This window comes from Globicephala melas, chromosome 17, assembly GCF_963455315.2.
Source record: "Globicephala melas chromosome 17, mGloMel1.2, whole genome shotgun sequence".
Taxonomy (NCBI): domain Eukaryota; kingdom Metazoa; phylum Chordata; class Mammalia; order Artiodactyla; family Delphinidae; genus Globicephala; species Globicephala melas.
This window is the reverse complement of record NC_083330.1, coordinates 55,667,075-55,689,597: the sequence shown is the minus strand read 5'-3', so window position 1 is coordinate 55,689,597 and position 22,523 is coordinate 55,667,075. Positions and strand designations below refer to the sequence as shown.

Below are 22,523 nucleotides of genomic sequence, written 5' to 3'. Positions count from 1 at the left end.
TTTTAAAACATATCCATACCTTTATTACATATACTGTACTCATTTCTTCTCAGAGAGAGAAGCCCCAAATTTCCTGCATCTCTACATCCAGTTTCAAAGATACTTTGGGTAGTATGGCATTCTCTTATGAAAATTAGCTTGGTATCTCTCACTGACAGCTTCATGGTACTTAAGCGTCATGTAGGACACATAGATGTGGAAATAAAATCTGGGTGAAGAATTCTCATCAGAACTTCTGAAATTGAGGCAGGAAAGACAGGACCAGGCCCAAGGACAGCCTACTCACATATTGGCATTAGGCAGTTCGCAAAGCGACCTCCATGTTTTGCACTTAAGAAGATTATGACACATGGAGTAATGGCATCTAAAACAGAAACTTTGTAGCATCTGAACAAGAAACTCTGATCGTGAAAACTGGGGAGCATACGCAAATAAAAACACACAGGTTGCTGATGACCCTGTATGACTTTCCACATGTGGCGCTCAACTAGTAAGGAAAAATTTAAGGGAAAACAGCTCTTAGAGTGCATGTACAGTAGCTTCAGGAGACAAATGCATGTGCAGGATGAGAAGCTGATGCAACCTGGTGTAATCCAGGCCACACCTCAACCCTCCCCTCAATGAATATTCCACCGTACTCAAAAAGACCCTCCACGCACTCAAAGCGCTAAAAATAAAATGAAAAGGGGGATCATCAACCCTGTAGTGCAGCTCTTTACTCAGGAGGATGCCCACACTCTTCTCCTTAGAGTGTGTTAACTTTCACTTTTGCCTCAATAAACGGCTTCTTTGCTCTCTTTTCTTCCCAGCCTCAGCGTGCGTGTGTTTATTCTTTCCTTGGTGTTTTGTGTTCTTTGACCAAATTCTTTTGGACAAGTTGAACGAGAGCCTGGACTTTTGATAAACCTTTTCAGGTATCAAAACCATGGCTGCCTGCCTCTAGATCCAAGCTTTAACTGCATGTACCTACTTGTCTAGGTACATGCCGGGGACCATCTTCTCTGACCATTTTATAAATCTTAGGGTTTTGCATTACCCAATATGACTACAGAATATTATATACTTATAAAAGATTCTTCAAGAAACATGCTGTTTTCTAGGTATCTCTAAGAGTCAAGCTCTCAATAATTTAGACCTCCCATAGAACTAGTAGGGATGTTTTTAAGATGGCTGCTGTCAGTTGTCCAGGGCTCAATTTTTCTCCCCAACCTTAGATGTCACTCTGATATGGTTAGTTTAGACCGTGCTCTGGTCAAAGAGCAATTACATACGTTTTGTTTTGTTTTGTTTTCTAGGTCTGAGCCTTTTATCCCTCTGATAAAATCAGAGTGGGACAGATTTTCCTAAGGCACATTGGTTGCATGGTAGAGATTTGCATACACAAAACAGTTAGCATGATTTACTAAGAAAAACTGGAGTTAATTTTTTAAGACCCAAAATGCATACTAACATTATTAAAGTCAAAATTTTGTTTATGAGTGCCCACAATTAGATTGGAAACTACTTCAGGGAAGATACCAATTAGATTGGAAGTACTTCTAGGATTGTGTTTGCATGTTGGATCATGTAATGTATAATGAATCAGAAGTGTAGAGGATTTTATTTCATCAACTGGTTTATAATTACTAAGCACAAGATGTATGATAAATGACACATCTTCTAGTATTTTGCTACTGATGTTTTACCTATTTAAAAAAAACAGATAATTTACCTAGCTCTTAAATGGTCATTTATAAAATTATTGTAACACAGGTCTTGCAAAAACAAAAGGCTTTTTCCAAATAATATGTCTTCTAGATTGTTCTTATTTTATGTAATATTAATGTCTGTTTATTTGTGTTTTGTTACAGGATTTATTTATACATGTGGTGGAACTTTAAAAGGACTTAATGGCACTATAGAAAGCCCTGGTTTTCCATATGGATATCCAAATGGTGCAAACTGTACATGGGTAATAATAGCAGAAGAACGAAATAGAATACAAATTGTTTTTCAGTCGTTTGCTCTAGAAGAAGAATACGACTACTTATCCTTATATGATGGACATCCTCATCCTACAAACTTTAGGACAAGGTTAGTGTATTTTGAATGGAAAAATGGAGGGAAATATTTATTGGGTAAAAGTAGTTTATTTTACAAAGGATGCTTAACATTTGTGGTGCAATTATAATAAAGTCATATTTGCCATCTAATTATTATTCATTTGGAAATATATCATTCCTTGAACAAATTAACTCCATATGTCTGACTTCATAACACTACTATATTAATATTATCTCTGCAAAAAGTGAATTTAAATTGAATTGTACCTCTTTAGAGTGCTTAAAGGTATTTTGATTTTTAAAATTCTTACCTCAGGGCTTCATTCTTTATGGGCATAACTCTAAGTAAAGTGAAAGATTAACATGTAATGTGTCTTTCAGCGGTATGTACCCAATTTTAATATACAACAATCTGCAAAATACTTAAAATCAATATTTATATGATAGCAGAATATATTAATTTTAGATAATGTGTATGGTTTATAAAGCCTAAATATCTGAAGAGTAGACCTTCACATCAACTGAGACATTCATGTTTCTGTCCACACAAATGAAATTATTTATTTTTAAGTTGGTTGATAAAACAGATATGAAAATTAGCTGGCACACTGATTGTTTATAAGCGTTTCTTTAGAATTTCTTGTTAGAAAATAGAACATCTAGACATATGATGATAATTTTTGCTGTCTTATCAAAAACTCTTTTTAAACATAAATGAACTCTAATTCAACCAACAAATTTAAAATGCCAGACACTGCATATTTCATTTAGTCCTAGATTTTTACCAATGTATGCATATTTTTCCTTAACTGTAGTATAGTGGTTTTTTATTTAATTCTAATTCAAAATATTCTAAGCAGATAATTTGTAAGAATTAAAGACCCTTACATACTTGACTATGTTTGAGTTATGATTCTGTGATTCTGTTACTTTTTCTAGTAGTTGTTACTGTGTACTTGCCTTCCTGATCTACAGGAATCAGATTATCAACATTAAGTTTTTATACATTCACCAGTCTTCCATATTCTTTTGCATTGATTTTTCCCATTTAAAATAAATATTTGATATATATTATCTTCCACTTTTAGTCAGAAAACATATAATATAGTGGGAAAGATGTTGGACCAGGAGATAAGACCTGCATTATAGGGTTAGGTTTGTTGTTCATTGGCTGTATGAGCAATCCACACCATCTGTTTGTGTTTAAACTGGAAGAATTAGTAATAAAGAAAATACCGTCCATTTCACTATGCTCTTCTGAATATCTGAGATAATGTATATGAAACTGCTGCATGAATATAAAATCCTTTTAGTATACCTTTCAACTGTTTGCAGTCAGAACGACACTTAAAAATGTCTGGGTTGTTTGCAACCACATGTCTGTACAAAGAAAAGGTCACTAGATTGATTACAGGTGAGGTTCTATTTTTCTTTCTTCCTTTTTTTTGCTCTACATTTATTTACTGAGGATTTCTAACTTCATTTTCTACTTCCTTTTATTCTGTTAAATTATTAATATCGATTCATTTCAAAGATATACAGTATGACAGACACGTCAATGGTGCTATTTTGTCATCATTGCTAGTATCATTAAACGTTCCATGTCTTTTGTTAATGATACAGCACTAAGTCAAGATAGAAAACATCCAGCACTGCATGTCATGTGTGTGTGTGCTTGCCTGCACTAGTGGGTGTATGTAGGTGTGGTATGGGTGTCTGCCTTCACCTGTAAACATCCAATCAGGCCATGAAAGAAAACGGAAGGTGCTTCTTAGACTTTTAAGTCAGCTAAATTGATGTATATAAAACTAAAAGCACAAAGAGTTTTGTATATTTCTTTTACATCAGCAATGTATGATATATAGTTGGTATAAATATGAAAAAAAAATAAAGCTCTCCAAATGTTATCTCGTAGTTTCTATCAATTCATTGATAGTATTGTTTGTACAAGGATCTATTCTCTCTAAATCCTCTCAAAAATGAGAAAATATTTTTATTTTACCCCCCTTCTTTTTTTTTTTAAGCAATTGTGGCCTCTGGGAAGTTAAAAGATGGTAAGATGGGGAAAATAAATTTATTGTTCTCATTCTTTCTTTCCTAATCTATAAATAGGGAATAACAACATTTAATTTACAGAGCGTACATAAGCATTACACACTGTATATTGTAGTTGTTATATTTAACTTCTCCCCTGTTCAAACAATGTGAAAAGATTCCTACTATTATCATCATCATTTTACAGTTTGGAAAATGAGACTTATATTACTTGCCCAAGGTTAACACTGTTAAAAGTAACCAGAGGCAGGATCATTATTGCAACCCAGGTTTGTCTGAGCTCTGAGCTTATGCTTGTAATCAATCAATCAATCAATTAATTACAAAACAAATTATATATAGAATATATATATATATATATCTCCATGGTTTATTGATTAAAGCCTATTTTTTCTTAGCAATATTAGGTAAAATTTAATGAATGAGATAAATAAAAACAAAATTTTTAAACTGTATAGAACATATAAAGATATAAACAGAAATATAAATTACAAGTTTATTCTTGGTATTTGTTTTATGAACTCAGTTCTAATATGTTCTCTACAGCATGTTGGTCACTGTTGATGTACAATATATCTATTGGTCTTTATGCCTAAAGAAATACTGTTGCTAATATTATAGAGCTGATTTTAATTAGCAAGACTAGGGGAAAAAATCCAGTGTATAACCTACAGCTTCTTCCAGACTGTGTTTGCAGACAGTCTGCTGTTTGATTAGAAGTCTAACGAGCTCCTGGCAGTTTGCTTTATTTTTGTGTTTGTCTCTGTCTCACTGCTTTCTTGCGTTTTCTTTCTCTCACATCCTCACTTAATACATGTCCTTATGGTATGTCTGCTATTCTCTTTCAGAAATTGATAATCATGTTTTGTTACTTTCTGTGAACTCCAATAGACTTTTTAAAATCAGCTTGCTATACTTGAATTGTAATAACACAGAAAAGATGATTTTTAGGTCTTATACTTGCTTGTATAAGAGGTATATTGAGTTTGGTAGTCACAATTTCCTATTTTTAAACTATTTTCTATAACTCCAATTATTGAAGATTCTGCTTGTTTTCCTCTAAGTTTTTTAATTTATTAAATAAAAACTGATACTGGTGGGTGAATTTGATACTTACAGCAATGCACCATTAGAGAACTCCTTTAGAGTTATATCTTTAGCTTAAAACAAATTTGGTCTACTTGATGTAAAAAGAGGAATTGTAAGCTTTGCTTACTTTTTTATGCTAATATTGTATTTTCTCAACAGGAAAGTTATAGCAAAAGGTAAAAAGAAAAAAGATCACTCAATCTCATGAAGCAGAGGCACATATATTTGTATATTTAGGACAATACTACACATGCTATTTTATGTTCATATTTAATCTCCTTGCAATAATATATACATATTTCACATGTGATTAGAATTATTGTAAGTATCAAATTTAGTAGATACTTATCTTACTATAAACATGGTTCATTTAATTATTCTCCTATTATAAAATATATTGTTTTTTTCCTTTCATAATTAATGCAGATATCAGAATTAGCATTAATTCAGATAACAGCTTCACACTGCCACTCCTAGGTGAAAAGTGTTCTGGAAAAAGTGCATTTCATTCTAACCTCAACCATGAAAAGTGGCATGGAGAAGGCAGAGTATCAGTCAAATGACAGAATATATCATAGCATCAAAATATTTTATTCACATATTTTACTACTAAAAACAAAGTTAGTTTTAAGAATAATTAATTTTCTAGATAAATTATTTCTTTGTAATTTAAAAATGAAGTACAGAGAGACCTTCAAGATGGCGGAAAAGACGTGGAGATCACGTTGCTACCCACAAATACATCAGAAATACATCTACATGTGGAACAACTCCTATAGAACACCCACTGAACTCTGGTAGAAGACCTCAGACCTCCCAAAAGGCAAGAAACTCCCCACGTACCCGGGTAGGGCAAAAGAAAAAAGAAAAAACAGAGACAAAAGGATAGGGACGGGACCTGCACCAGTGGGAGGGGGCTGTGAAGAAGAAAAGGTTTCCCACACACTAGGAAGCCCCTTCACTGGTGGAGACTGTGGGGGGAGGAAGGGGTAAGCTTCGGAGCCATGGAGGATAGCACAGCAACAGGGGTGCGGTGGGCAAAGCGGAGAGATTCCCACACAGAGGATCGGTGCCGACCAGCACTCACCAGCCCGAGAGGCTTGTCTGTTCACCCGCCAGGACGGGTGGGGCTGGGAGCTGAGGTTCTGGCTTCGGGGGTCAGATCCCGGGAGAGGACTGGGGTTGGCTGCGTGAACACAGCCTGAAGGGGGCTAGTGCACCACAGTTAGCCGGGAGGGAGTCCGGAAAAATGTCTGGAAGTGCCTAAGAGGCAAGAGATCATTGTTTCACTGTGCATGAGGAGAGGAGATTCAGAGCACCGCCTAAACAAGCTCCAAAGATGGGTGCAAGCTGCGGCTACCAGCGCAGACCCCAGAGATGGGCATGAAATGCTAAGGCTGCTGCTACAGCCACCAAGAAGCCTGTGTGCAAGCATAGGTCACTACCAACACCTCCCCTCCCAGTAGCCTGTGCAGCCCGCCACTGCCAGGGTCCCGGGATCCAGGGGCAACTTCCCCAGGAGAACAAGGCAGGCCTCAGGCTGTTGCAACGTCTTGCTGGCCTCGGCCACCGCAGGCTTGCCCGCATTCCGTACCCCACCTTCCTCCCCTGGCCTGAGTGAGACAGAGCCCCCTAACCAGCTGCTACTTTAAACCCGTCCTGTCAGGGTGGGAACAGACACCCTAGGGCGACCTACACGCAGAGGCGGGGCCATATCCAAAGCTGAACGCCAGGAGATGTGCGATCAAAGAAGAGGAAGGGAAATCTCTCCCAGCAGCCTCAGGAGCAGCAGATGAAATCTCCATAATCAACTTGAGGTACCCTGCATCTGTGGAATACCTGAATAGAAAACGAATCATCCCAAAATTGAAGCGGTGGACTTTGGGAGCAACGATATATAAATATATATATATATATATTTTTCTCCTTTTTCTCTTTTTCCATGTGGCTGACAGGGTCTTGGTGCTCCTATGCCTCTGAAGTGGGAAAGCCGAGTTCAGGACACTGGTCCATCAGAGACCTCCCAACTCCACATAATATCAAACAGCGAAAGCTCTCCCAGAGATCTCCATCTCAATGCTAAGACCCAGCTCCACTTAATGACTGAAAGCTACAGTGCTGGACATACTATGTCAAACAACTAGCAAGACAGGAACACAACCCCACCCATTAGCAGAGAGGCTGCCTAAAATCATAATAAGGTCACAGACACCCCAAAACACACCATCAGACATGGTCCTGAACACCAGAAAGACAAGATCCAGCCTCATCCACCAGAACACAGGCACAAGTCACCTCCACCAGGAAGCCTACACAACCCACTGAACCAACCTTAGGCACTGGGGGCAGACACCAAAAACAAAGGGAGCTACAAACCTGCAGTCTGTGAAAAGGAGACCCCAAACACAGTAAGTTAAGCAAAATGAGAAGACAGAGAAACACACAGCAGATGAAGGAGCAAGGTAAAAACCCACCAGACCAAACAAATGAAGTGGTAATAGGCAGTCTAGCTGAAAAAGAGAATTCAGAGTAATGATAGTAAAGATGATCCAAAATCTTGAAAATAGAATGGAGAAAATACAAGAAATGTTTAATAAGGACCTAAGTAAACTAAAGAGCAAACAACCAATGATGAACAACACAATAAGTGAAATTAAAAATTCTCTAGAAGGAATCAATAGCAGAAATAACTGAGGCAGAAGAATGGATAAGTGACCTGGAAGATAAAATAGTGGAAGTAACTACTGCAGAGCAGAATAAAGAAAAAAGAATGAAAAGAATTGAAGAGAGTCTCAGAGACCTCTGGTACAACATTAAACGCACCAACATTCAAATTATAGGGGTCCCAGAAGAAGAAGAGAAAAAGAAAGGGACTGAGGAAGTATTTGAAGAGATTATAGTTGAAAACTTCCCTAATATGGGAAAGGAAATGGTTAAGTCCAGGAAGTACAGAGAGTCCCACACAGGATAAATCCAAGGAGAAACATGCCAAGACACATATGAATCAAACTATCAAAAAGTAAATACAAACAAAAAATATTAAAAGAGCAAGGGAAAAACAACAAATAACATACAAGGGAATCCCCATAAAGTTAACAGCTGATCTTTAAGCAGAAACTCTGCAAGCCAGAAGGGAGTGGCAGTACATATTTAAAGTGATGAAAGGGAAAAAACTACAATCAACATTACTCTACACAGCAAGGATCTCATTCAGATTCAACGGAGAAATAAAAAGTTTAATAGACAAGCAAAAGCTAAGAGAATTCAGCACCACCAAACCAGTTTTACAACAAATGCTAAAGGAACTTCTCTAGGCAAGAAACACAAGAGAAGGAAGAGACCAACAATAGCAAACCCAAAACAATTAAGAAAATGGTAATAGGAACATACATGTAGATAATATGTTAAATGTAAATAGATTAAATGCTCCAATCAAAAGACATAGAATGGCTGAATGGATACAAAAACAAGACCCACATATATGCTGTCTACAAGAGACTCACTTCAGACGTAGGGACACATACAGACTGAAAGTGAGGGGATGGAAAAAGATATTCCATGCAAATGGAAATCAAAAGAAAGCTGGAGTAGCAATTCTCATATCAGACAAAATAGACTTTACAATAAAAACTATTACAAGAGACAAAGAAGGACAGTACATAATGATCAAGGGCTCAATCGAAGAAGAAGATATAACAATTATAAATATTTATACATCCAACATAGGAGCACCTCAATACATAAGGCAAATGCTAACTGGCATAAAAGGGGAAATTGACAGTAACTCAATCATAGTAGGGGACTTTAACACCTCACTTTCACAAATGGACAGATCATCCAAAATGAAAATAAATAAGGAAATACGAGCTTAAAATGATACATTAAACAAGATGGACTTAATTGATATTTATAGGACATTCCATCCAAAAACAACAGAATACACTTTCTTCTCAAGTGCTCATGGAACATTCTCCAGGATTTATCATATCTTGGGTCACAAATCAAGCCTTGGTAAATTTAGGAAAATTGAAATCATATCAAGTATCCTTTCCGACAACAAGGCTATGAGAGTAGATATCAATTATAGGAAAAAAATCTGTAAAAAATACAAACACATGGAGGCTAAACAATATACTACTTAATAACCAAGCGATCACTGAAGAAATCAAAGAGGAAATCAAAAAATACCTAGAAACAAATGACAATGAAAACACAACAACCCAAACCTATGGGATACAGCAAAAGCAGCTCTAAGACAGAAGTTTATAGCAATATAATCCTACCTCAGGAAACAAGAAACATCTCAAATAAACAACCTAACATTAAACCTAAAGCAATGAGAGAAAGAAGAAAAAAAAAAAAAACCCAAAGTTAGCAGAAGAAAAGAAATCATAAAGATCAGATCAGAAATAAATGAAAAAAAATGAAGGAAACAATAGCAAAGATCAGTAAAACTAACAGCTGGTTCTTTAAGAAGATAAACAAAATTGATAAACCATTTGCCAGACACATCAAGAGAACACTCAAATCAATAGAATTATAAATGAAAAAGGAGAAGTAACAATTGATACTGCAGAAATACAAAGTATCATGAGAGATTACTACAAGTAGCTATACGCCAATAAAATGGACAACCTGGAAGAAATGGACACATTCTTAGAAAAGTACAACCTTCCGAGACTGAACCAGGAAGAAATACAAACAGACCAATCACAAGAACTGAAATTGAGACTGTGATTAAAAATCTTCCAACAAACAAAAGCCCAGGACCAGATAGCTTCACAGGCGAATTCTATCAAACATTTAGAGAAGAGCTAATACCTATCCTTCCCAAACTGTTCCAAAAATTGCAGAGGAAGGAACACTCCCAAACTCATTCTATGAGACCACCATCACCCTGATACCAAAACCAGACAAGGATGTCACAAAGAAAGAAAACTACAGGCCAATATCACTGATGAACATACATGCAAAAATCCTCAACAAAATATTAGCAAACAGAATCCAATGGCGCATTAAAAGGATGATACACCATGATCAAGAGTGTTTTATCCCAGGAATGCAAGGATTCTTCAACATATGCGAATCAATCAATGTGATACACCATATTAACAAATTGAAGGAGAAAAACCATATGGTCATCTCAATAGATGCAGAGAAAGCTTTTGACAAAATTCAACACTCACTTATGATAAAAAGCCTCCAGAAAGTAGGCATAGAGGGAACTTACTTCAACATAATAAGTTCTGTATATGACAAACCCACAGCCAACATCATTCTCAGTGGTGAAAAACTGAAACCATTTCCAGGAAGATCAGGAACAAGACAAGGTTGACCACTCTCACCACTATTATTCAACATAGTTTTGGAAGTTTTAGCCACAGCAATTGAAGAAGAAAGATAAATAAAAGGAATCAAAATAGGTAAAGAAGAATTAAAGCAGTCGCTGTTTGCAGATGACATGATACTATACATAGGGAATCCTATAGACTCTATCAGAAAACTACTAGAGCTAATCAATGAATTTGGTAAAGTAGCAGGATACCAAATTAATGCACAGAAATCTCCTGCATTCCTATACACTAATGATGAAAAATCTGAAAGAGAAATTCAGGAAACACTCCCATTTACCATTGCAAAAAAAAAGCATAAAATACCTAGGAATAAACCTACATAAGGAGACAAAAGCCCTCTATACAGAAAGCTATAAGACACTGTTGAAAGAAATTAAAGATGATACAAACAGATGGAGAGATATACCATGTTCTTGGATTGGAAGAATCAACAATGTGAAAATGAATATACTACTCAAAGCAATCTACAGATTCAATGCAATCCCTATCAAACCACCAATGGCATTTTTCACAGGACTAGAACAAAAAATTTCACAATTTGTATGGAAACACAAAAGACCCCGAATAGCCAAAGCAAGCTGAGAAAGAAAAACAGCTGGAGAAATCAGAATCCCTGACTTCAGACTATACTACAAATCTACAGTAATCAAGGGAGTATGGTACTGGCACAAAAACAGAAATATAGATCAATGGAACAGGGGAGAATGCCCAGAGATAAACCCACACACACATGGTCACCTTATCTTTGATAAAGGAGGCAAGGATATCCAATGGAGAAAAGACAGTGTTTCAATAAGTGGTGCTGGGAAAACTGGACAGCTACATGTAAAAGAATGAAGTTAGAACACTCCCTAACACCATATACAAAAATAAGCTCAAAATGGATTAAAGACCTAAATGTAAGTCCAGACACTAAAAAACTCTTAGAGGAAAACATAGGCAGAACACTCTGTGACATAAATCACAGCAAGATCCTTTATGACCCACCTCCTAGGGAAATGGAAATAAAAACAAAAGTAAACAAATGGGACCTAATGAAACTTAAAAGCTTTTGCACAGCAAAGGAAACCATAAACAAGATGAAAAGACAACCTTCACAATAGGGGAAAATATTTGCCAATGAAGCAACTGACAAAGGATTAATCTCTAAAATTTACAAGCAGCTCATGCAGCTCAATATCAATAAACAAACACCCAATCTGAAAATAGGCAGAAGACCTAAATAGACATTTTTTCAAAGAAGATACACAGTTTGCCAACAAACATATGAAAGGATGCTCAACATCACTAATCATTAGAGAAATGCAATTCAAAACCACAATGAGGTATCACCTCACACCAGTCAGAATGGCCATCATCAAAATATCTACAAACAATAAATGCTGGAGAGGGTGTGGAGAAAAGGGACCCCTCTTGCACTGCTGGTGGGAATGTAAATTGATACAGCCACTATGGATAACAGTATGGACATTCCTTAAAAAACTAAAAATACAACTACCAGATGACCCAGCAATCCCATTACTGGGCATATACCCTAAGAGAACCATAATTCAAAAAGAGTCACGTACTACAATGTTCATTGCAGCTCTGTTTACAATAGGTAGGACATGGAAGCAACCTAAGTGTCCATCGACAGATGAATGGTTAAAGAAGATGTGGCAAATATATACAATGGAACATTACTCAACCATAAAATGAAATGAAATTGAGTTATTTGTAGTGAGGTGGATGGACCTAGGATCTGTCATACAGAGTGAAGTAAGTCAGAAAGAGAAAAACAAACACCGTATGCTAACACATATATATGGAATCTAAAAAAAAAAAAGTTTATGAAGAACCTAGCGGCAGGACAGGAATAAAGATGCAGATGTAGAGAATGGACTTGAGGACACGGGTAGGGGCAAGGGTAAGCAAGAGAGTGGCACGGACTTACACATACTACCAAATGTTAAAATAGACAGCTAGTGGGAAGCAGCTGCATAGCACAGGGAGATCAGCTCAGGGATTTGTGACCACCTAGAGTGGTGGGATGGGGGGGTGGGAGAGAAATTCAAGAGGGAGGAGAAATGGGGATATAGGTATATGTATAGCTGGTTCACTTTGTTATAAAGCAGAAACTAACACACCATTTTAAAGCAATTATACTCCAATAAAGATGTTAAAAAAAAAAGAAACAATTTAGAATTCTCAAGAAAAAAAAAGAAATAAAAATGAAGTACATAATTTAAGAATATAAAGTTTATGTTCTGACCAGTACTACATGACTTTATGATAATAATTAATTAATAATAAAATAATCAATTATTTATATTTGATATTTATTTACAAATTTATTTTTAAATTTCCATGGAATATCCTTCTCCATCCCTTCACTTTGAGCCTATGTATGTCCTTAAAGCTGAATGAGAAAAATTGAAAGCATATTATATTGCAAATAGTAACAAAAGTAGTAATTTGTTGATATAAATTTGATGAGTATTATACAGAATCTAAATGATAAAAAATTGTAATATAGTGCTGTAAGGCATAATGTTGGAAAATGGAGATCTTCACTATATTCATGGTTATATTTACTACATATTATTTATGAATATGAACAATATGAAATACATATTATTTCATTCTTTGAAATTAAAATACAGTACTATCCAAAACTCCTAATGTATTCTGTGTTACTTGAAAAAACGATGCGATAGTTTGAGAATATAATATAATGTTGAGGTAGAAAACAACTTTCCCACAAAAATTATTAGAAAATTCATAAATGACTTGTTAGACCATAGAAACAAATGGCCATAGGGTATACTCTATGGCAGTGCACTCCACTGTTTTAACTGTACTTCCAAGTCCCTGTCTCCAGGCTATCAGAAAGGTTTGACTAAGAGTGGTACAACCCAAACCAGTTTGCTGTCTATGAAGATTTCCACCTTCAGAGTGAGAATCAGTCCTTGTATCCTGATTATCTCTCTCGTATAACACAATGTCTGGGAAATGCAGATACGCTACTGCCTGACTTCCCGGCGTAGACAGTGTGTGTGTGTTTGTGTGGTAATTGCATGTGTGATATTAACAACTGTATACTCAATAAATAAAGAGAAGTAACACCAGGGTTTTCTCATTTATCTCTTATATTAATGAGATCCAAATGGCAACATGAATTTTGCTTACTGTTAATCCAAATATGACCTTAGTAATTGCACTGTACAGAAAATACAAATGAATCAACAGACAAAGGATTAACCTCTGAAATATATAAAAAGCTCATGCTGCTCAATATTAAAAAAACAAGCAACCCAATCCAAAAATGGGCAGAAGACTTAAATAGACATTTCTCCAAAGAAGATATACAGATGGCCAAGAAGCACATGAAAAGATGCTCAACATCACTAATTATTAGAGAAATGCAAATCTATACTACAATGAGGTATCAGCTCACACCCGTTAGAATGGGCATCATCAGGAAGTCTACAAACAACAAGTGCTGGAGAGGGTGTGGAGAAAAGGGAACCCTCTTGCACTGTTGGTGGGAATGTAAATTGATACAGCCACTATGGAGAACAGTATGGAGGTTCCTCAAAACACTAAAAATAGAATTATCATATGACCCAGCAATCCCACTACTGGGCATATACCCAGAGGAAACCATAATTCAAAAAGACACACGCACCCCAATGTTCATTGCTGCACTATTTACAAGAGCCAGGTCATGGAAGCAACCTAAATACCCATCGACAGACGAATGGATAAGAAGATGTGGTACATATATACAATGGAATATTACTCAGCCATAAAAAGGAATGCAATTGGGTCATTTGTTGAGAAGTAGATGGATCTAGAGACTATCATACAGAGTGAAGTAAGTCAGAAAGAGAAAAACAAATATCGTATATTAACACATATATGTGGAACCTAGAAAAATGGTACAGATGAACCCGTTTGCAGGGCAGAAATTGAGACACAGATGTAGACAACAAACTTATGGACACCAAGGGGGGAAAGCAGCGGGGGGTGGGGGGGTGATGAATTGGGTGATTAGAATTGACATGTATACACTGATGTGCATAAAATTGATGACTAATAAGAACCTGCTGCATAAAAAAATAAATTAAAAAAAAAGAAAATACAGACTCCACAAAACACAGAAATTGAGAATAGAAGTGGGTTTTTCTATGGACGAGTTTGAAAAAATTGTTATACTGTGGCTAGTATTCTCCTCCCCCAAATTTTAGATAACTTAAGATGTACTTCATTGCCATAGGGCATACAAGCGAATTAGAAAAAATGCCAATTAAAATTTTGATGCACCTTAGGCAGTTAATGACTCTTCTCCTTAGATATCATTCTTCACTTTGGAGCATTCAAATTAACGACTGGATAGATCTCAAGGACAGACAGGGTTTCTAGAACTTTTTGTCAAGATAAAAGACTCTTTCAAAGCTGAGTAAGGCAAGGATTCAAGACTATACACAATCATTTGTTGTTTATACTAGGCATGTTGCCAAAAAGAATTGAGGTGGCTTTTAGTAAAGAAACAGACTAAATTAAATCATTAAAACACGGGTCAAAACATAAAACATAAAATGTCATCATCGAGTTTAACCACTTTGTTCTATGGATTATATTTATCTAATTTTTTACAGCAAAACTATGAAAAGTTTACTTCCGTTAGCCTGTTTTCAGTAAAACAGCACTGATATCTTAAAAGTAAACTACACATGGTGTTATGTCAGTAACTAGCAATATTTCTTGTGTAACTCATTCTTCATAAACATTCATTTCTCATCTGTAAAATGGCATATCAAAAGGCCTGTTTATCTCACAGAGAGCAACTTTATGTTCTAATAAATACAAATGTTTTTCATAACTAAAAATTTCATTTAGCATCCTAAAATCCTAAATAAAACTTTTAGATTAGGCATCCCAGATTAGCTCTTTTTGAATTCTTTTAGATTTGTTAATATATGTATTCTAAGGGGATCTATAGATATTCTGTATCTGTTAAAAACTAACATCTTCTGAATACACAGGCTATATCAGGCTATTTATATGCAACTCTCATAGCATCATTTCAGATATTCTGCCAATACTCCTATTATACAGATGAGAAAAATTTCAGAAATATCAATAACTTTCACAAGATCAAAAAATTAGGTTTCCAGGGCTTCCCTGGTGGCGCAGTGGTTGGGGGTCCACCTGCCGATGCGGGGGACGCGAGTTCGTGCCCCGGTCCGGGAGGGTCCCTCATGCTGAGAAGCGGCTGGGCCCATGAGCCATGGCCGCTGAGCCTGCGCGTGCGGAGCCTGTGCTCCGCAACGGGAAAGGCCACAACAGTGAGAGACCCGCGTACCGCAAAAAAAAAAAAAAAAAAAAAAAAGGTTTCCAAGAGACTGAAGTTTGAATCTAAATAGGTTAGAGCACAGCTCATTGGTTACATTTATTTTTATTTTTCAATTATACCATTTTTGAATGATGGATAAGATTTACTTTAAACTGGACAACTATAGAATCAGATAACTTTTATTAACCATTTTTTTATTCTGTAATTTTACTAAATCTAAACTAAAAGGTCAAGAGAATTAAAGGGTATAAGGACCCATATTTATATCAGGAACCACTTTTTAAAAAATTACCCTTTTGCTTTTATGACATAACATACATCCAAAGGCATATATGCGTCAAAAAATGATTGTGTCAAAGAGAACTAATCTTTCATAGATGTTTCAATTTGATATTCTAAATATATCTAGAAGATATTGAGCCCTCATAGAAAAAGGATTGAATTTATCAAATAAAAAATATATAATTAAGTGCATGGTCATGTACTTTTTAGAAGACATTTTTATTGTATCTATAACTGGTATTTTTAGAAAAACATCACAAGTTAATTCTATGTACATTCAGAAATGGTATTTAACAAATCCTTAGCTTACATTGATTTTATAAAGATTATAATAGTTATTTGGACCAAAGTTTGGAAGGACAAAAAATTAATTTAAAGGATTCAAGAAACAATTATTTTCTAAATAATCTTCCTAACTAAATGCAGATTTTAAAACACTAATATTAGAAAATCATAAATTTGTACATACATATATACCAAATGTAAGGACATTACAAAATCAGTGGCAAGATCTGGTAATAAAATATTATCTTCAAACTTCTATATATTAAAAATTAATACAGTATATGTATATTTCTTTAAAGATTTGCTTCTTTGAGGTATTTGTTCAAAAATAAAATTTCAGAATCTTGCCATATATGTGACACTTTTCTTGGTGGATAGAAGGGCTAAAAAATGCATAGAATATGGAAACTTGCCATGAAAGCTACCAATATATTTGTGGTATTTTTTTTTTTTTACTTGCATGAACCAATCAGAGCAACCTCATTTCATTCATTTAAAAAATAGTGATTTCTAATTACAAAGTCAAATATTTTGGGGTGAGATGTGATCACTAGAAAATATTCAAGTAAAAAGAAAAATAATATTAATACAACCCACTGCCACAAAAGATTTATTGTTATACTGGTATTGTTTGATGTGTCAATTCATATTTCCACAAAAATTTCCTATGTTCACTTTATGCTTTTTTAAAAAATATATTTTATATATAAATATGTAACTATGTAACATATAGATTATGATTACAGATATTATGATTATTAACATACAGAGTTAAAGATATTCTCAAGCTATATTTTGAGGGAAGAAAATATTTTCTCCACGGGATAGTGGTTTTATAGTATTTGTGCATCTCTCAGGGTTCAGACAAGAAGGAAAGAAACTGACATACTTAAAGTAGGAACACATTTAATAACAAGATTTCTGAATTTAAGGCTGTGGTATGAAGGTCAGAGAGAACCTTCACTAGCTTTCAAGAAATCAGAAATTTGCAGAAATTGCAGGAAAACACTAATTGCGAGCTCAGTTTTTTGCAGCACCGAAACAATTGTTTTAAATAAGAATTCTGGTAAGCTGATGAAAAATCTTCACCTCTAACACCTGCTGAATCCAATGCACTTACCTACCAAGACATAATAATGGCTTATACTCAATTCACATTCTAAGTCTTATGGAATTGCCTTCATTGGCAAAATCTAATAGACAACTTTGCTGGCAAAGAGAGGTAGTCTAGCAAGCGTAGTTCCAAGACTCACAGGCACTTTAGTACAATGGAAAGAACAGAAAAGAGTAGAAATGAATGTTAGTTGCCTACTTTTCTATCTATATCTTTACAATGTTCATAGTCACATCCATATTTATCTTATCCCTACCCATACCCTATGTATATCATTACCTATATCCATTTCCATATCTAAATCTATACCTAGCACATGTTTCTAACATTGTGAATTTGCCATCCTCACACATGATGGCTTTTTGGGAATTTTATGTTTGATAGAAGCTACAGCTCATTTACTCTCAACAAATTCTATAATCATTCAAATATTGTTGCAGCCATCTTTTTCTTTAATATTACAATTACTGTCATCTTGACATAACCATGAATTATGCTGTTGTACTTCATGTACCCCAATATCAATAGGGTATGCATGATTTATTCTCACAGAACAGTCATTACTTTAAAGATCTATTTGTTCCTGTGGTTTTCCCATTCATTTTGAAATTAAATAGGTTAACAGTTTGTTTCAGCTGACAATTCACTGTATATTACCTGGATCAGTTTTAAGAACTGTATAACCAAAGTAAAATTGTAAGATTATTCAAATCCAAAACTCTTACTGTGAGTAATGAGAAACCACCGTGGAAATGCTGGTGTTATAATAGAATTTATCCTAGTCTTAGTATGCCACTGAGTGCAGACAAAAGGGCAATGGATTTTGAGTCATAGCACTAATGAAACTAACGTTTTATAGCTATTTCTTAGGTTCCAAAAAATAAGAATATATTAAAAAAAGAATGTGTAGAACTGAGTCACTTTGCTGTACAGCAGAGATTGGCCCAGCATTGTAAATCAACTCTACTTCAATGAAAAAAAAAAAATACACCAAACCATTCACGTGAATTGTCTTACTCAACAATCACAAAATCCTGGGACTTTGGTAATGTTACCAGTTTTTAAATAAAGCTCCCTCTCTCTCTCTTTCTGCATTCCTCATGTCTGTTTTCCCTCTGTCTCACTATAAGCAGTAATATGCTAATAGCCATTTAATTTAAAACTGTGACTTTTATGTTAATTCTCTTAACTAGAGAACATTTGAAATATTGCAATCAGTTGATAGGTACATTAAAAATGTATATATTAAAAGAGCCCTTTGATTACATTGTTAAAGATAGTATAGATCTAGTCATTCTCCATGCTCAAGTCTCATGGAAATAATAACATCTCACTGTTAAAAGTTGATAAACACATTTAGATAATGATACAGGCATCATTTTTATCCACCAGTGTTGATGTTTTAGGGGTTTCTGTTACATTAAGCTATAAAATGGCACATTTACTGCCATTAATTTAAGAAGATCTTAAACAAACAGCCTGTTATTTAAAAAGCATATGCATTGACATTTTAAATGACTTTCTGGTAATTTAAATTTCTATCATTTTTGCATTAATTACCAAATAATTATTTTAGTACTTTTCATATTAGTCATTATATAAAGTTACAAGTTAATCATTTAATTCTCTCTGTAACTAGTTACTCATTACAGTATGAGATATCATTAATGTTTCTGAATCTTTTTAAGAGGAAATGCTTCAAGAATGTTTTCATCTATTAAAAGCAGGCATGAGAAGTGATAGGACCACTTGCTTTAAGTGTGTGAATTTTAACACATTCCACAGCTTCTGATGAATGTTTTGTCTAGTAAGTAACAAATGCTAAAATATGATTAGGGGTGCATGCGGGATTAGGGGAAAGGTAGAGTAGCGGTTATACATTAGAAACTATTAAATGTAAGATGAAAAAACAACCAACATGCTCTGCCGTCCTGTCACTAGAGAGAACTTACTAAAACAATGGCCATAAAGTAGTTCATGACGAAACATTCACCAATACAAATGTGAAATAGAGGAAATGTTTTGAATTTTTAATGAAACTAAATGTATTAAAGGGAAATTATTGTTCTTTAATCTGAGTTTACATGCATTTTTAAGCATCAAATTTATGGTGAGAGAAAATGTTGATTGTTGTGATGTCATAAAACAAAGTAGCTACATAGCAAAATTAATATATTTCAATACTTTATTGGCTACTCCTCAAATTTTAACTTTTATAAAAAATAATATCTGAAGGACATTAACATTGCATCATCTAGGACTTTCCCCTGACATTTCTGTTTGCTACTCTTATTTAGTTTTCCTAGTCAGGAAATATCTTTGCTAACCACTGGTAACCTTTGCCATAAAGGTATCAACATGTACAGGCAGTGGTTCTCCATTAATTTCCAGGCCTTTAATTCAATGACTTCATAATTATGACACAGTTTTTTACCAGCCTCAACTACTTAAAGCTATCATGTGATCATGTTTTTATCTATTTCACATATTTGTTAAGAAATTTATATGGGCATTGTGGAGAAAAAAAGATGGACTAAATATGCATTTTTGCCCTTCATGGAAAAATCATTTCCCCTATGGGAAAATCATAAGGAGAGAGATAGACTGGAGTTGCAAGTTATGGGTTTATATCTTTGCTCCACTGCCTACCAGCTGTATGGATTTAAACAATTTACTAATCAATTCTGAGCTGTGATTTCTTCAATTGTAATTCAGTGAAAATAAAATTACACTCTGGTATTCTTTAAAAGGAACATAAAGTGTCATTCACTATGCAAATTTATCATATGTCAATAAGAAGGGAATATAATTGATAAGGTATAAAACAATATATAAAAAACTAAATTTCACAAATATCTGAATTCCATGAAAAATATTATGCTTATCCATAAAATATTATGCTTTTACAGTACATAGAAAATGTGTTAAATTCAGGTAAAATACATGTATATTTAACTACTGTAATTTATAACTCACATTGAAGATAAAAATCATATTAGTTTTACCTGGAAAATAAATGTTTAAATTATATAGTTATATCCTAAAAGATATTTCAAATAGGTATACATAAAATATATGGTCTCCCTTTAACTCTTGAGATTAATAACATGGTAAAAAATAACTCTGAACAAGAGTCTCTAAATAGACTATTTGGATTTTCTTAACAATTGGCATTTCTTTACATTCTCATGATTCTTGAAAACACTGTTCAAAGAACAAATTTTTGGTTTGAAAAAGAAAGCATTATGATGGCTTTCACATTTTTCTATCATTCCAGTTCATTAATTTAACCATGTTAAGAGAGCCTCTTACATGGAATGCATTGCATGAAGAACTGGTGATAAACTATTGAGTTCCAAGCATTGACTTCAGGAAGTTTAGTGCCCAAAGGAGAAAGAGAGAAGCTTAATAAATAATCACACACAAATATTAAATTATAAAATGAAGTCTTGTAAAGAAAAGTAACTAATGGGATTCATAACTTAAAGTTTATTTTCAGATCAATCAAGTAATGTATCATGGGAGGGAGTAAAACAAGTTACTGTAAATCCTCATAATGGTACAACTATCATGAAAATAAGTTTAAAAACATACATCTTCCATCATTTACTGAAGTGAAAAAGAAAACTAAATCTTCCATTATACAACATGCCACTACATACTGAGTATTTAAGGATAACTGGAAAAATACTTGCTTTTGATAAGTGGGAAAAATTCTTCACATTGTCCTCTATCATTTTGGAAAATTTAATGGTAAAAGGTTCTAAGTATTGCCTAAAAATATTGGATTATTTAATGTATCTGAACAAGTATAAAAATCTGAGATTGCAGGTAAAATAATTTGTATGTACATCAGTAGTTCAAATATTTAATATTTTGATTTAATAAATGTGCCAAAGACAATGTGAGGATAAACAGGGTGTTCACTAGAAAATGGGACAAAACAGTATGTTGTAGTCTTAGACCTGGCCCTATTTTGAACTTGATCCAGTTGTTTAATATCTCCCAGTCCCTTATGCCTTCTAATCTGAGGGTGAAATTGCATGTTTTACCTATATAGAAAGGTTTTCAAAACATTATTTTCAAATAAATGTTGCACTGATAAGCTCTGAATCTACTTGTTTTGTATAATATCAACATGAGTCTCAGTGAATTACAGTGGTCACTAGGTTCCATGGGACCTCTATTTTCATTTGTATAATAAATTAATATTTTAGACACTTTTTAAAAATGTGTATTTCAAAGCCCAAAAGAGAGCTATCCATTGGTTTCCTACTGTTGATGCAACAAATTACTGCAAACTTAGTGGTTTGAACAACATAAATTTATTATCTTGCAGTCTGGAGAACTGAAGTCCAAAATGTATTTAAGTGGGCTGAACTCAAGGTGTCAGCAGGACTGCATCTCTTACGGAGGGTCTAGGAGAAAATCTGTTCCTTGACTTCTCCAGCTTATAGAGGCTGCTTGCCCTTCTTTGGCTTGTGTCCCTCTTCTAGCTTCATAGCCAGAAACTGCATCACTCAAACCTCTGCTTTCATTGTCACATCTCCTACTCTCTCTCTGATCCTCCTACCTTCCTTTGATAAGGACCCTTGTGAATACTCTGATCCATCCAGATAATCTAGGGTAATTTACTATTCTTAAGATTTTAACTTAATCACATCTGTAAAGTTCCTTTTGTCATACAAGGTGACATATTTAAATATTCCAGGGATTAGAGCCCAGGCAATTTTGGAAGGCCACTTTTCATAGTATAATATCATATATAACATCATAACAGTCTGGTTATAAGGTAAATAGGTTCTCAGACTTTTTTTGTTGCAAAATCATTTGTCCTTTTTTTTCCCTGACAATGTTTCTTATTTTTCTGAAAAAATACTCTGAGCATTTAAAGTGGGGAATACTTTATTTTTACATCTTTATATCAAGAAATAATGTTGAAAAAATCTAGAAAATTATTTAAC

The 22,523-nt window shown here is 34.4% G+C and overlaps 1 protein-coding gene across 2 annotated transcripts in view; it reads left to right on the top strand.

Annotated features, from left to right (window-relative positions):
* Nucleotides 1-22,523, top strand: part of CSMD3 (CUB and Sushi multiple domains 3) — a 1,079,985-nt gene that overhangs the window by 116,140 nt on the left and 941,322 nt on the right. For both annotated transcript variants that reach the window (XM_030875636.2, XM_030875634.2), the window contains exon 2: nt 1,851-2,073. In XM_030875636.2, the coding sequence (XP_030731496.1) occupies nt 1,851-2,073 (223 nt within the window). The remainder of the gene's footprint in view (nt 1-1,850; nt 2,074-22,523) is intronic.